The sequence below is a fragment of the Engystomops pustulosus genome, chromosome 2 (assembly GCF_040894005.1).
Source record: "Engystomops pustulosus chromosome 2, aEngPut4.maternal, whole genome shotgun sequence".
Lineage (NCBI taxonomy): Eukaryota > Metazoa > Chordata > Amphibia > Anura > Leptodactylidae > Engystomops > Engystomops pustulosus.
In genome coordinates, this window is record NC_092412.1 from 133,530,687 (window position 1) to 133,547,113 (window position 16,427).

The 16,427-nt window shown below is 37.7% G+C and overlaps 1 protein-coding gene across 3 annotated transcripts in view; it reads right to left on the minus strand.

The window, feature by feature from the left end:
* Positions 1 to 16,427, minus strand: part of VAV1 (vav guanine nucleotide exchange factor 1) — a 62,088-nt gene that overhangs the window by 14,244 nt on the left and 31,417 nt on the right. For 2 of the 3 annotated variants that reach the window (XM_072136514.1, XM_072136513.1), the window contains exons 8-17: positions 14,826 to 14,929; positions 14,307 to 14,406; positions 9,806 to 9,901; positions 9,653 to 9,721; positions 7,316 to 7,402; positions 6,114 to 6,199; positions 5,060 to 5,192; positions 581 to 690; positions 268 to 369; positions 93 to 184 (exon numbers count right to left, since the gene is read on the minus strand). In XM_072136514.1, the coding sequence (XP_071992615.1) occupies positions 93 to 184; positions 268 to 369; positions 581 to 690; positions 5,060 to 5,192; positions 6,114 to 6,199; positions 7,316 to 7,402; positions 9,653 to 9,721; positions 9,806 to 9,901; positions 14,307 to 14,406; positions 14,826 to 14,929 (979 nt within the window). The remainder of the gene's footprint in view (positions 1 to 92; positions 185 to 267; positions 370 to 580; positions 691 to 5,059; positions 5,193 to 6,113; positions 6,200 to 7,315; positions 7,403 to 9,652; positions 9,722 to 9,805; positions 9,902 to 14,306; positions 14,407 to 14,825; positions 14,930 to 16,427) is intronic. The other variant, XM_072136515.1, reaches the window with a different exon arrangement.

Here is a 16,427-nt window from a genome sequence, read left to right on the forward strand (position 1 = left end):
AATGATAACTTCTTCAACTACCATCTAGACTTTCAAAATTTAAGTTGTTTTTCCTGTTTATAATTTTTATAGCTTCTAAATGGCAAACTTACCTTGTCTCCCACAGCATGGCACTCTTCCTAGGCATTCCTTATGAGCTGGAGCTCGACAGTTTACACATCTGTACCCTTGAAAGAACATGCCCCTACGGTGCCAAAAATGCATATACAAGATTAAATATGTCAATAACAAATTGTTTTCATATGAAACTATTCACACGAGACTTACCTGAGCAGCATTTGACAGGCTTTGCATGTTGTTGTATCCTCAAATGAATACATTTGAAAATCATGTCCATTGGCATGAGCGTCTTCTGGATAAATATTGGACCTATAAACCAGTAATGCAAGTTTTCAATTTCAAAGTATCAGCTAGTATTAAGGAAACATGTTCACAAAATATATATGTTGTGTTTATTATGCAGTGCTGGTAGGCCATACAACCAAGAACCTGTATGACAACTAGTGCAACAAAACATTTTCAAAGCACAACAATAAAATCTTATCTGTTTAATATAGAAATTTCTATTTCAGTCACTCACAAAGCCATTTCAAATTGTTCCATCCACTTTTTCTTCAACTCCCGAGTCTTGAAAAAAAGCTCATATCCCTGAGATCCTCGAGCATCAATCAGAAAAAACATGTGTGACCACTAAAAGATAAATTGATAAGATAGATTATGGATGGCTGAATGGAATAACTCTTGGGTTCAGACAGCCTATTTTCACATTGTATTACTGCTAAGGGCTGCAAATCACGAGATACATTTTTTAAATGGGATATTGAGGAGTACATATCGCATTCTGAAATGTAATCTAAGTTTGACCTCCACAATAAAGTGGTGGCCATGAACCTACTTTTTATTAAATGTTTATTTGAATTTTCCAAATATATGAAGAAACAATGGTAATTACGCAATAAAAATTAAGGGTCAAACAAGGGCAGGAGTTCATACTGCTAAACAATAGGCAGGGGGGGTAGATGAAGAAGGGGGGTCAGATGGGGGAGGGAGAGCACAGACCCCATTATCCCAGAGTATTGAATACCATCAGTAGGTGAGGTGTTCATAAATAATTGCACTCATGAAAAGGCAATGGGTGGTTCTTGGGCAATTTGATGTTCAAAGTACCATGTGGTATATTGGAAGCATGTTGTTGTTTTGTTTTAATTTTTGGGGGAAGAATATTGATGAATGGTTCCCAGAGAATAAAGAATTTCTTGACTTTTCTTTCTTTGTGTAGTGCCACCTGTATCCAGTCCATCCTAAATAAGGATAAGGCAGTTGTGCATTACTCAGGAAGTGAGGGGGAGTAGACAGTTGTAACAGTCTGTAAAGCCAGATCACAGAGGAGTTAGGGTAACCCCTCACATTTTAGCACAATTGTAAAAGTGAATTTTAACCCCTTAGCGCTCCGTGGCGGATATATCCGCCACGGAGCGCAGTGACTTAGCGCAAAAATGATAGATTTTTCCCCACATTAGGTATTTATTAAAATGTAAGAAAATATATTCAAGTCTGATATCCCAGACACAGTAACATATATTGACTGCAGGAGGTGGGGTTGCCTGACTGTAGGGGGCGGGGTTGCCTGACTGCATTGTACAGAAGAATAAAAGATAATTCTTGTTGCAACCTAGAAATATGCCAAATATGATTTTTTACATTTCTTTAATTTGAATGCAGGCAAGCTGCAAATATGCAAGGTAAAAAATATTGTGACTGTGACATCACTGGAGTGTGAAGGAGCATTACTAACTTCAGTGCTACAATTGCATTATAGCAGCTGAGCAGTGAAGGTTTAAGGTGTCAGACAACCACAAATCTATTAATACTATTATTTATAAAGCACAATTAATTCCATGACCTTATACATTTAAATATGGATTTACATATCATACAACAAATGTTTTTTTTTCCCATAACCTGTGATATTTTCACTCTCCAGAAAGTCATCCAGGCCTCTCTCTTGTACACTTACATACAGTCCACCTACTGGCGTAACTAGGAGAGGCAGGGCCCCATAGCAGACTTCTGCCGCCTTAAAAATATAAATATATTACATTTCTATATACATAAACATACAGTTCATCACTCATACATACATATTTATACACTGTTACACACATATAGGGCATATACACATCACATATAACGTACTGTATTTATACACACCATACACCATATACACATACAGCATATACACATCACAGATACACACACATAAACAATCTAAATACCCCAATGTGCAGCATAATATGTATATAATGGTGCACATTCTTCATTCTTTAGTGTCAGGTCGGATGACGGGGCCCCCTGACACTATGGGCCCCAGAGCGGCTGCTATGGCTGCTACCGCTGTAGTTACGCCCCTGAGTCCACCATAACAACCTCCTGCGGCAGAGAGTTCCATAGTCTCACTGCTCTTACAGTAAAGAACCTTTGTGTATGGCGATGAAAGAATTGCCTCTCCTCTAGGCGTAGAGGATGCCCCCTTGTCCTGGTCAGAGGGCTAGGTATAAAAAGATCTGTGGAGAGATCCTTGTACTGCCTGCTCAGGTACTTGTACAATTTAATAAGGTCTCTCCTAAGCTGTCTTTTCTCTAAATTGAATTAACCCAAATTTTGTAATCTGTCATTGTGTTCTAGTCCCCCCATTCCCCTAATAATCTTGGTTGCTCTCCTCTGCACCCGTTCTAATTCTACTATGTCCTTTTTATACACTGGTGCCCAAAACTGTACACAATATTCCATGTGTGGTCTGACCAGTGATTTGTACAAGGGTAAAACTATGTCCTCATCATGAGAATCTATTCCTCTCTTGATACATCCCATAATTTTATTTGCTTTTGCATATCAGCAGCTGCCTGGCTCTGGTCACTAAAATTAAGTTTACCATCCACCAATACCCCCAAGTCTTTTTCAGCTACAGTTTTACCAAGTAATTGAGTGGTTAGAACATAAGTGTACTTTTTGCATAACTTTACATTTATCTGCATTAAACCTCATCAGCTATTTCTCCACCCATTCCCCCAGCTTCAACAAATCCCTTTGTAATGCTATACGGTCAGCCTCAGCATCAATTAGTTTACACAGCTGAGTATCGTCTGCAAATATTGAAACTTGACTATGTTAACACTACATAGAATAGCACAAAATGCAAACCTAGACTAAAGGAGCACAACACAAGGAGGGCTCTGCCTGTGAGGGCTTACAATATAGAGTATATGAGAGTATAGAATGAAACACTAGTTGTGGGAAATTCTAAATAGATGGTTTTTCAGCTAATGTGTAAATGTTTGGGGAATGGGGACAGTCTGATCTATCCTAATGATTGGTGATCAGTAAGAAAATCCTGGAGAACCCCTTTAACAGTATGGATCCACATGACCAGATGTATAGGCCATGTTAAAATATTTTCAAATTATGTTCAACAGATCCTATTGGCTACAATGGGGTTTATTGGGAGTCCGTTATTTTGCCATATAATAAAGTCCTGCATACAGCACTTGTTTCTGTGATTTTTGATGATATCTGTAATTGAGGCTCCTAAAAGAAACTAATGTGTAGATATGAATGTATCCCAAAATAACATGGCGTTGTAAGTTTATGATTTTTTTTTTTTAAGCTGAAAAAGATCTCAAGGCTTTTACTGTTTTCGCTTAAGGTGGCTCCAAATGCCTTTTAACCCCTTAAGGACCAGGCCCTTTTTCGTTTTTGCGTTTTTATTTTTCACTCCCCACCTTCAAAAATCTATAACTTTTTTATTTTTCCATGTACAGAGCTGTGTGATGGCTTATTTTCTGCGTAACAAATTGCACTTCGTAGTGATGGTATTAAATATTCCATGCCGTGCACTGGGAAGCGGGAAAAAAATTCTAAATGCAGTGAAAATGATGAAAAAACACATTTGCGCCATTTCTTGTGGGCTTGGTTTTTACAGCTTTCACTGTGCACCCCAAATGACATGTCTATTTCATTCATTGGGTCAATACGATCACGGGGATACCAAATTTGTATAGGTTTTATAATGTTTTCATACATTTACAAAAATTAAAACCTCCTGTACAGAAAAAAAATTCTTCATTTTGCCGTGTTCTTGCGCTAATAACTTTTTCATACTTTGGTGTATGGAGCTGTGGGTGGTGTCATTTTTTGCGACTTCTGATGACGTTTTCAATGCTTCTATTTTTAGGACTGTTCGACATTTTGATCACTTTTTATAGAATTTTTTCTATTTTTCAAAATGGCAAAAAAATGGCATTTGCGACTTCGGGCGCTATTTTCCGCTACGGGGTTTAACGCAGTGAAAAGCGGTTATTATATTTTGATAGATCGGGCATTTTCGGACACGGCGATACCTATTGTGTTTATGATTTTTACTGTTTATTTATATTTATATCAGTTCTAGGGAAAGGGGGGTGATTTGAATTTTTATGTTTTTTTAATATAATTTTTTTTTTTTTACTTTTTTTTATTTATTTTTTTTACTATTTTTCAGACTCCCTAGGGTACTTTAACCCTAGGTTGTCTGATTGATCCTACCATATACTGCCATACTACAGTATGGCAGTATATGGGGATTTTGCATACCATCTATTATAATGTGCAGATCGCACATTATAATAGATAGCCTCGATCATGACAGCCTGGGATCTTTGTGTGATCCCAGGCTGTCATGGCAACGGATCGCCGCTCCCCGGTGACGTCACGGGGAGTGACGATCGGAGCCAAGATGGCGGCGCCCACGCGCCGCCGGCTCTTTAATGCCGCCGGCAGCTTTGCCGGCGGCAATCAAAGGGTTAACACGCGCGATCGGTGCAAGCAAATGCCCGGTGAAGCAAATGCCCGGTGAGTATGAAGAGGGCTCAGCCTGTGAGCCCTCTTCATACTCCCCCATGCGCAGTAAGACGTAAGGGTACGTCTTATTGCGCTATGGGGTTAATATCCACATATTATAATATATAACTCTAAAATACCACTATGTATTTATCTTTAGCATCTAGCATCTTTCATTTGATACCTTCTTGTTATCTCGCTCTCCACTAGAATCATCACGGATTTGATAATTGTGAAGTTTTATAAATTCTTTTAAGTCATATGTGTCTCCCTTCCTCTTACAGATAAGCAGCGCCTGGTCCAGAAGGAAAGCATATCTGTAAAACACACAGAGTATATCATGTACAATAAGAAATGAATATAGGTATTACAGTAATTTATGTTAAAGGATTACAAAACCCTTTTTGCAGAGTTTACTATGAGTAAGCTGTTTTAGCTTATTCTGGGTATGATTTAACAATAGTCATTCAACATCTTGTGCATTAGTCAGGGTTACCAACATTGTTTGGTATATATTCGTCCCTGTGTACTGGGATTGAACCATGCTCTACAGTACGTATATTTATTCTTCATGCCTGGCAAATGTACAATATTAATGTATGCTGTACTGCATCCATATTATAAATGGTAGCTGCTGTCTGGATTATTTATTGAACTCTCTCAATTTGTTTGTACTATATATGAATTTGTTTTCAGCAGTTCTTAAACTTCTATATTTTTTATGCAAACAATAACGGGAAGACTGCAGTGTAACACTTACTTTAAACCTGTCACAAGGAATGTCACTTTTAACTAGTGACAGGTTCCAATAGCCTATGCTATGCTAATTTTAAAAAGGTCTTTGTCAGCATTCTGGATCATTTCAGTACTTTATAAAACTTTATTCCATATTACCTAACTCCTTGCCAGCAGTGTGTGGTGACTTTTGGGGGATAGTGGGGTCATCTGCAGCATGAGTTCATATGTCTCAGTCTCATAGATGTATTCTTCTTCTCCACCACACCATCCCCTTTCCCTGCCTGCTCAGTGCACATGACAGGTAGTGGAGAGAGCACTTCCCTCAGGGCTCACTACACACTTCTGGCAGGGAGCCAGTTAATGTTAGCTAAAAATGACATTTCTGGTGACAGGTTCGCTTTAAGCCACTTTTTGAGAAATCTGCCAATGAACCAATGACAAAATAATAGCATGTAGCTTAGGACTTTATTAGACATGACAATGGGAGATGTTAATTTTACCTGTCAAGTTTTGACTTCTTTTCCGCAGTAGTGATTTTCAGCTCCCCATCAGTTTTTGGTCTTCCATACTGAGCAAGAGAGTCATTCTAAAGGAAAAATACATTCATGTTAGGAAATATAAGAATTCATATGCAATTTATAAATACAGTCAGTCCCCTACTTAAGAACGCCTGACTTGCGGATGACCCCTAGTTACAAACTGACCTCCGGATGTTGGGAATTTACTGTACTTTAGCCTTAGGCTACAAGTACAGCTATAACATTTATAACAGTTATCAAAGGTGTCTGTAATGCAGCTTTATTGTTAATCCTGGTTAATCCAAAATTTTTTAAATACAATTGTGACAGAGACCCAAAAATTTTTGGCTGGGGTTACAATTATAAAATATTCAACTTAAGAACAAACCTACAGAACCTAACTTGTATGTAACCCGGGGACAGCCTGTAAATCGTTTTAGTCATTAAATAATATAAGAAATTTTTCTATGATCTGATGTTTTCCAAACCTCTCAATATTTCTAGCAATATAACAATGGATGTTTTCTTTCCAGTCAGCTACATTCTCAGTTCTGCGCATATTTATTCCCAGTTTTCTTGATACAAGACCTACTACGTACACATACAGAAAGTTGGAGGTGTGATATTTAGTACGATTATAGCTATTGTTCTTATTTAAGAAAAATAATATCATCCATTGGATATATTGTTGGTTGCAGTGAAGCACAAATACTTGAGGTTTTGTACAACAAGAGTTGTACAAGACCAGTAAAGCAGCAATTCAGATGCAGAAGCAGCATCTGAATTATATGTACAAGCTATGTCTTGGGTGCGCATCTTATGACCTGAAGCAACACCATCAGATCCCTATAATGCTGTTATTCAGCTCCTAAGGCCTGTGGAGGTGTTGGATCTTGCTGCTTCAACATTGACATTAAAGTGTGTTTATATTATGACAATTGGCCTTATAAAAAGGTTTACAACTCTTCTGTTCTTTAGACCAAGTTATGGCCTGTTTACAAATAGTGATATATGACCTAATATAATATATGACCTAACTTAATAACAACCACCATCTGTCTTCTAAAAGTGTGTCTGCCAAAGATTTTATTATGTCCATCTTTTCTTATCACTTTCTTTTTTTGGTTAATCACATATTGTAGAGTTATAAAGCATACCAGAATAAAAGAAAAAAAAAAGCATACCAGATTTTCAATAGAACACTGGAAATTGGTGATTTGCTTAATTGTCTCATTATCTCTCTTTACTTCATTTATACATTGTGCCAAATCCTGTAAAGCAATAAAATATATATACATTTTATCTATTATTTATATATATGCCGCAGACAGCTCTGTTCTCTCTGGGCTGTCTGAACCAAGTCACTACAGCGTACCTCCCATCCAAATGAATGGAAGCTGATCGGCAGTAATCTAGCCTGAACACTACACAGAGAGTAGAGCAGTACTCTTGGCACCCATGGTTCAGTAATTTCCACAGATGCCGCACAAAGCCAATAATTTCACATTGGCATTTTCACTGATCAATTGTCTGTGGAAAATAATTCTTAAACATCCTATTTTTCTCACTGATGCAGATCACGGAAGGCAATAGAAGTCTATGGGTCTGTAAAAAAAAAAACTGATGAAACATCAATTTTTTTTCACTGATGTGGCTGAAAAACCAGGTGTGATGTTTTCAAAGCAATGTTAAAACTTAATTTTTTTTTTTGCGGACACAGACAAAACATCACATAGATAAAACGGAGACAAAACGCAACAGATGCGCAACTGAACATACAAAAAAAGGGGAAGAGGTAATGTAGATTCCTCATCGTCCTCACCACAATCTCGAGTTACACAGTACAAATGATGAGGATGAGCTAATAAAACTTATCTTTTAATTTCAAGTCTATAAAATACTTATGTAAAAATCACCAACCAAAAGACTTTCAAATATAATTCGGAAAGTACTCATATCCAATGGTCAATTCAAAAACACATTGTACATTTCACCCTAATACACCCTAAAAAGAGGGATCCTAAAAGACCACCCTGAAAGCCTCAACTAGGAGCAACAGCCCGAAACAGCTGCCACCCCGCCTGGGACCTGTCCCTGGGATAAAAAAAATCCATATTAAATCATCTATGGGTGTGGTGAGATACTAGTATAGAAGAGAAGGCCTAGGTCATAAACGGTCCCAACATGACATGTTTCGCCTGAACACAGGCTCATCAGGGGTAATAATAATGACCTAAATTTGTAACCTGCTCAAAACATCCAATGCAAGATAAAATATATACCACTTGGAACAAAATATATATCCATTGGATTCAACCAAGCGGTATGGATATGGGGCCAAGCATGGAATCCAACATGGGGCTTCTATATTTCAGGTCTGGGGAAGAGGAGTAAACCTGAAGTTTAATTACTGCATACTCTGTGTTCCCCCTTGGGTGCTGAAGTCAGTGGACCTCTCAGTTTTACCTTTGTTTGATCCCATTCCACACATTCAGCATACGTTTTACTGGAATGTATCACCTGGGCAGAACATCCTCCTATTAATTCCTGACCAATTGATCATAGTTCAATCTGATCACAATTCTGATCACAGTTCAGAGGACAGACATAAAAAAATATAAAAACTAGGTTAAAGGATCTGGACATATTGCCAGATCGGTCCCCTTGGCCAATGAAAGCCATGGCTAGTTGGTAAGCGCCTCAATTTGCCAGATTGTCTGTTTTACCAGGTCAGGTCAGATCAGGTCCACTCATCTCTATTCCTTAATAAAAATAGATGAGAGAAACAGGTGGAAAGGAAGAAGTTAGAAAGACAGTGAGAGATCATACAAAAAAATCCTAAAACATGTTCGCCATTTTAAGGAAAGGGGTCATAAAGTGTTGGCTAGTACTAGAACAGATACATGGTACTGATTCAGTTATTGATAAACATAGATTGCTTCAAGGTCAAGTGTACTGGACAATGAAACTAGAGATGCTTCATCCTCTTGTGTTATATAAACTGTAACTTTAATATATTCTTATAGAATTGTGTTTCAGTATTGTGGTAGAATTGACTGCTAGTGATAATATTTGTAGATGTTTGTAAGTTATGTTGCAACCATTGAATGTATATTTATACCTTAGAAGTCAGTACGCATGCTTGAAGGAGGAGGAGTAACCTCCAAAATGTTGCAGCCCTGTTGCACTTTTGATATTTAAGCAAAAGAATGCTGTTGCTTTTTGCATACTTTTCACAAATTGCATCAGCATACCATTATTATATACACTGTATTGTACTGGAACTTTTAGATATGACTATTAGTTTTAATGTTCACATATTGATTTTTTTTTTTTTAACAAGGTACTTATATGAGCACTCACCATTTCATAAATGATATCTGACTTGTTCCTATCCCAGCTTCTCTATTTTGTATTGATACTAGGTTTCAGGTACGGCCCAATCAGTATGTATTCATGTGGATATTACATTTATGTTTACAAATGAGCATTCATCATCATAACTTTGTTCATACACTCACCCTCATTGCATCCAGAGCTAGCCTAAGGTTATCTTTCTCTGTTTGTTCTGTTGTGTGTTTCACCAGTTCCTTAGCAGACATAAAAGAAGGGTAAATATAGTCATTTAAGAAAAAGGCATACCGTAATTAAGCACTTTTGTTTGAAAAAATTACCTGTAACAATAGATGATATTTCAAAACCCGTTGCATCGGCACCATCAGAAGATCCCGCAGAGAGAAACGCCCATTATTAGCTCTCTGAGAACATTCCTGTAAACCAGAGTAATTATTGTCAATTACTGAATACTATTACAACATTTTGTCATTACTGGGGTCATCGGTGACATTCACACCATTAGAAGTAATGCAAAACTAATGAGATTCATCAGCATCTTCTAGTCAAAGTGTCAAATACAGTATAATTTATACTCTGTTTTGTGCACGTGTAAAATAACATTTGATAAATTGAAATTTTTGTTCTGTAATTTTCCTGGAACATGGTGAACTTATTTTCACAGCTTTGAGGTCTCCATCTGCTCACTTAAAATTTTTCCTTTTGTTAATTCTCTGATTTTAATAAAAGTCTGATAGGAATCTAAACAACTTCTATCTTCTGTAAAATGGTTACTTGGTTGCTCCAGCCTTAGAAACCTGTCATACTTCTTTTAATGAAAACAAGGAATAGAGGAAGAAGATACTATAGGATGCTTGTAAGGAGAAGACATGGGGCAGTAGGACATAGAGGACGGGATCAAAAGAGCTACAAAATGAATGGGAGAATACACAGGAGGCCTAAGACCATAAAGGAGAAACATAAACATAAAGGAGAAAGGAGAGGATGTGAAAAACATGAAAGAAAGAAAAGACCCATGGAGGATGTAAACTGAGAAGAATATAAAAATAGAATGGGGAACCCAGTGGATTTGGTAAAAAAAAAACCCCAAAGAGAATGATAACAAAAGAATAGAAAATTAAGACAACCGAAATGAATAGAATAAAAAAAACGGACTTCTTACTGTATACTAGGTTGTGGCATATAGTAAGTCCATCAAATAGAACATAGAATTGCAAAATTAGATTAGAAGTTATCCACAGGATAATTGATGGCACATTTTGGCCAAATACGTGTATTGTGTGTGACTGGCTTCAAAAGTACACTGAAAACATGTCACCTAGAGGGTTGCGATTTTATGTCCATAGATAATGTATATAACATTAGCCTTTGTATCCTCTGTTATGTTGTACCCTTTCCATTTATGTATTTTATGGAATAACGCTTTGATATGTGACACAGCACTCACACATATATCACGTGTGGAACTATCAGGGCCGGTCGTCCTGATAGTAGTAACACATTGCATTTACGCATAGGAAACTATTTCTATTACCTGTGTATATTGTGTTAGTGCCTATTAAGTAATATTACGCAAGTTAACGTATATGTAAATACATATTTTGTGTTTTTTAATATCTCTACAATGCATGTGACTGAAGTATGAATAGCACACAACATATTTTGCATAGTGGTCACAATGTAACTTCTCCCTTTGCATAGATTAGAATGTGGCTACAAGGAACAGTGAAAGAATACAAAAGCACATAGTTTATGACCCTTCTCTGCAGAGTAGTGTAGACTTGTACCGTGTTCGCCATAGAGAGAAGAAGAGTGAAGAAATCAGGCAATAGCCTTTTGATACTAGATGAGTATAATTGATGTTGAGCTTTGGAAAATACTAGTTCTCTTCATCAGAAATGATGTTATGCATGAAGCAGAAAATAATTTTTACAATAAAATGGCAATAAACAGAATAAAAACTGTGAGGCATGACAAGAAAAGCTCTGTGTCTTTCTGGCTTGTGGCCTCAAGGTCAGAGGTTGGGGGGCTGGCATGGATATAAAAATCAATTTGCAAGGTGTTAAATCTCTGCATTCATTTACACTCCCATTATATCTTTTTGATGTGTGTTTTGAAATGTTCTGTTAAAACCATAATTTGAAAATGTTCAATAGAGTGGTTTTCTCTGGAGTTTCTCCACGTTCATGTGCTGATGAAGTCTCTGGCCTAATTCTGCCACATAGAAGCCTGTGGTGGGACACTGTTCACACATTATCAGATACACCACTTTGGAAGACCTGCAGGAAAATGCCTCCTTAATCTCATGTAACTGCTGTGATTGTTGTACAGGTACACGGTCACCCATGTGAATGTGCCAACACGTTTTGTAGTAATACAAATGCAAACATTCCCTACAAAGGTGGAATAGTGGCATGTTGGGTACAGATGGAGAAACATAAACTCCTGACAGAACTTGTCACAGAACTTTATGGCTGAACTGGAAGGTACATTCCTATCTACATTCACCACAAAACCGATAAACTACCTTCACTACATTTATTATATTCTGATCATCTGAACAGCAGGTGAGGATGCCCTTCTTCAATTCCATGAGGGTTAGAATAGCTTTCACCCCAAACCAACAGCCATCAGCAGAGACAGCTTACTTGCATACAAAGAGACCCAAACAGGAGGGCCAAGTACCCCTAGTAGTCACCTACTGCCCACAACTGAAGATCCTACATCACACTGCCAAGGAACTCCAACCGATTTTTCATAAAGGTACAAGACTAAGAAATAGCACCACAATCACAGCAGATAAGTAAGATCAGGGCGACATTTTCCAGCAGATCTTCCTTTAAGTAATAATGTGTGAACAGTGTCCAACCACAGGCCTCTGTGTGGAGGAAATGGTTAAAGTGACTTAATCAGCGCATAAACTAGCTCTAATCTGATATTAACAACTGAAGTAAAGATCTCAGAGCGGCTGCACATTCCTCCAGTGAGGACCACACTATGAAAGATTGCATATTACGGTTTTAACTGGACATTTCAGATCACAGAGGAAAAGAAAAGAATATGAATATAAATGAATGCAGAGATTCAACACCTTACAAAGTGGTCTTAATGTCGATGCCAGCTTCATGACCCCCTATCTCTGACCTGGAGGCCACAAACAGATGACAAACAGAGCTCTCTTGTCACACCTCAAGTTTTTAGTTTTTTTTTAACCTGACTTTGTAAATGTATGTAAATTTATAATTAGTTTTTTAATTATTTTTTTTTACTATCCTTTGATGATCACTGCCTTACGTGTATTAAGTGCTGCAAATTTTCTGTTTCATGCATAACATAATGTCTGACAAAGAGAACTAGTATTCTTGAAAACTCAGCATCTAATATACTCATTTGGCCTCAAAAAGGTTTAGCCGGATTTTTTTACTCTTGTCCTTCTCTGCAGACACGGACGGATAGCTGTCTATTAGGAGAAGTAGGGGGGGCTCCCTTTATGAATAAACTTATAAACTATGGAGATTTATCAAGGCTTGGATGCCAGTTTTCTGGCATGCCTTGAAATAATCACAATTCTCAGCCCACTTCACACACAGGTGCATGAAGCAGGCTGGGACATGCCTGTCCCATGCACCAGCTATAACCTGCGCCCGATAAGACGCAAGTTATAGCCAGTGCCTGGCATAGACTTGTCAACCGCCGGCTATATCAGGAATATATCTATTGATATTTCCAGCAGGTACAGGGGGCATGGTTTACCTGATACGATGACACATTTCACCCTATAACTTTTACCTGTAAAATGCTGTCCGCACATCTGTGGCAGGTAAACACTTTTTTATTAACGGAAAACTACCACTATGAATAACAAAAAACAAACTACAGATACTCCCCTGTGTTCCTCTTCATCACGATCTCAGCAGGTGGTCTTCTTTAATGTTAACACCAAGATCAAGTGGAAAAAAGACCAATAATTAACACCCTGAGCACGGGGAAAAGATGTCAGGTGCTCTGGGCTGCTAATAATGCACGCCTCTCACGTGACATCATCGCCCTCTCCCATTATGGGAGAAGGAAGTGCAAGAGGTGTAAATAATTAGCAGCCTGGATCGCTGGACACTGCGTACCTGAAATCCTGCCTGCTTTTTCCAGGTGATCCCAGCCTGTCAACATTAAAGAAGACCACTGCCGAGAACGTGATGAAGAGGAGCACAGCTGAGTATCTGTAGTTTTTTGTTATTCCTAGTAGCAGCTTTCCTTTAACTCTTCTTAGACTGCGCACTGACGTCTGAAGCAGGTCCAAAGACGTCATTGCAGTTTTCTTCTGCTTCTGCACTAGTTTGTGATCGCTTCTCCCTTCTTCACTCCTCACAGCATTGCACTGAATTAGCGCGATGCACAGAGGAAGAGAGTCTGCATTGCCTGTAGGGGTTAATCTGAGCTTATGCCCCAGTTACAGGGGAAAAATGTAAATGTCCCATTTTCCCAAGCCTATAGATATTATACATCAAAACAACCAAAACAAAATAGAAAATTCATTAATAATGTTTATTTTTAGTTTATTTGTAAATTGTAAAAAATATATACTATAAATTACAAAAAAAGTGCCTTTTTTTCCATTTTTAACCCCAAATTAAAAAAAAATTTAAGGTAGCACACACAAAAAAACCCTGCGTCATTGAGGGATTGAGCAACTCATTGTGGTTTTATTAATTTTTCCAACACAAATCATATTTACCGTATGCCCAACAAAATCCAAACTTCCTTCTTATAAAAATAAAATAACAGATGGTCCAATTTTACATCAAAGTGCAACAACTCCCATACCTCTAGCTTCATCCTGAACCCTTCATGTTCCTGGGAAATCTGTTCCAATCTTTTAGAGGCGGATTCCACTTGACTGCAATACATCCCATAGATAAGAAACCTAGTCGAAAAACAGAGTTATAGAAACTTTATTTCAAGTCTTAATGTCTTGAGGGATTGTTGTGTTGTCTCACAAGTAGAATAGTGTATTCTATTATATGTGCTTGTATATTTAAGTAAATGGACACCTGTACTAACAGAACGTGTTGTTACTGTAGAAAAAAAAACACAGTGGCAGGTGATATTCATGTAACGATATTAAAGCAGTGGTGGTTTGGAGATGTAAGTTTGTTGCATCTGAACACATTTAGCCTCTGTGTTTTGTGGTGATCAGTCATAAAATATATGAACTATATAATAAACGTATATGATCAAACAACAAACAGGAAATAGAGGTCCCATGTATCACTGGTCATTATGTGACTTTTAGTGTGCACTTTACATATCACCCTTAACCAGAATATGTGATATATATCTTACTTCTCCTTGTACTGAAGAAACACTTGATACAAGTTCTGGCAGGTCTTTGGTGCAGTGCAGTTCTTGGTATCTAACAAAAAGCTTTGATGGAGTTTTCTCAGATCCTGCAATAAAAGGAACATGGATCTGAACAAAATATAGAAACCTGCCAATATACCAAATACACATAGCACAGTAATGACATTACAGTTTGGATGTAATCCAGGTCCACTTGACAAAAAACATGTTAAACATTTTAATAGCAATATGCATTAGCGGTTATTTACAGGATACTCCAGACACAGCAATGTCCCCAATGAACATCATAAATGATAACTTGCTGATCAGTGACAATGCATTGTAATCCCCCCAAAAGCACCTAATTGCACTTGTGAAATGCTATTTATTTCTATGGCAGAGATAGCTGAGTGTATAGAAAGCGAATGGAGCGGCAGTTTACATGCTCCCCCTGACACTCCATTCATTTGGGATTAAGATGGACCCCCATTCTTATTATTGGGTATGTTTCCCATAGGATTGGGGACAACACCCTGTCACTGGAATGCCCCATTAACTAAGGTTTAAGTAAAAAGAAGAGATTTATAGCAGGGACTTGCAGTTTGTGGTAATAACATAGAAACAAATGTTTTTTGACACTTTAAACATATTTGAGAGTGCTGTACAATTTCTGGACTCATTTGGGTACTTCTCTGGCACCTTTAGAATAGTCATAGAAAAATGCAAACCACATTCTTGTGTGGAAGCCATACTCTAAATCTAACCACCGGTGGAATGAGAGGGAAATCCACTATGGACGTCTGAGGGCAGCTGAATCATACATTTCTCACCTTCTGGTTGATAGGGCTGACCATTTGATCATTCTACATTTCTTAGTTTTAATTTTTATAATCTTTTAGTGCATTTACCATTCTTTGCTTATGCATGTTTAGTATTTGGGTGGTAATATCCTGGGCATGGATGCAATATTATTATTCAACAGGCTGATTAGAATCCTAGAACAATGTTGTATTGATAGTATTCAGAGATTAATAAAAAGATCTTGTCAATGAGTCATCAATTTTGCTTTTTCCAAGCCTAGACAACTGTGTTGATCTGTGCAGAGATGGTGATATGTCGGTAAGCTTTGTACTGCATGTCCCTATTCAGTGCTAAATTAGTAATGCTTGACTCCTAGAACTCTTTTCAAAAGGACTCTTGCATTTAAACCGGACCTGTGTAGTCAATTTGCGACCTTAAACAAACTACAGGTCCTGTGGTTCAGGGTCCCAAATCAACTTGTTTGACAGCTCAAGGGAGAGGGAAAAAAACTTTCATATTTAGCTAGTTTGGAGTCCATTGAGGCACATGGACTCACATCAGAAAAATAACGCCCCTGCTTCATTTCATGTATACATTATACTTATGGCACTTCCACAGTGTAGCCGACTTTACTTGTGCACAGATACCAGAGGGAGCAAGGGACAAGATGAGTATCAAGTTTTGGTTTTATTTTATAAACAATCACTTAAGGGAGATTTGGGACACTAAACTACTGGTCCTTAAAGGACCAGTAGTTTAGTGTCCCAAATTGCCATGACAGGTTCCCTTTAAATAATAGTGGCT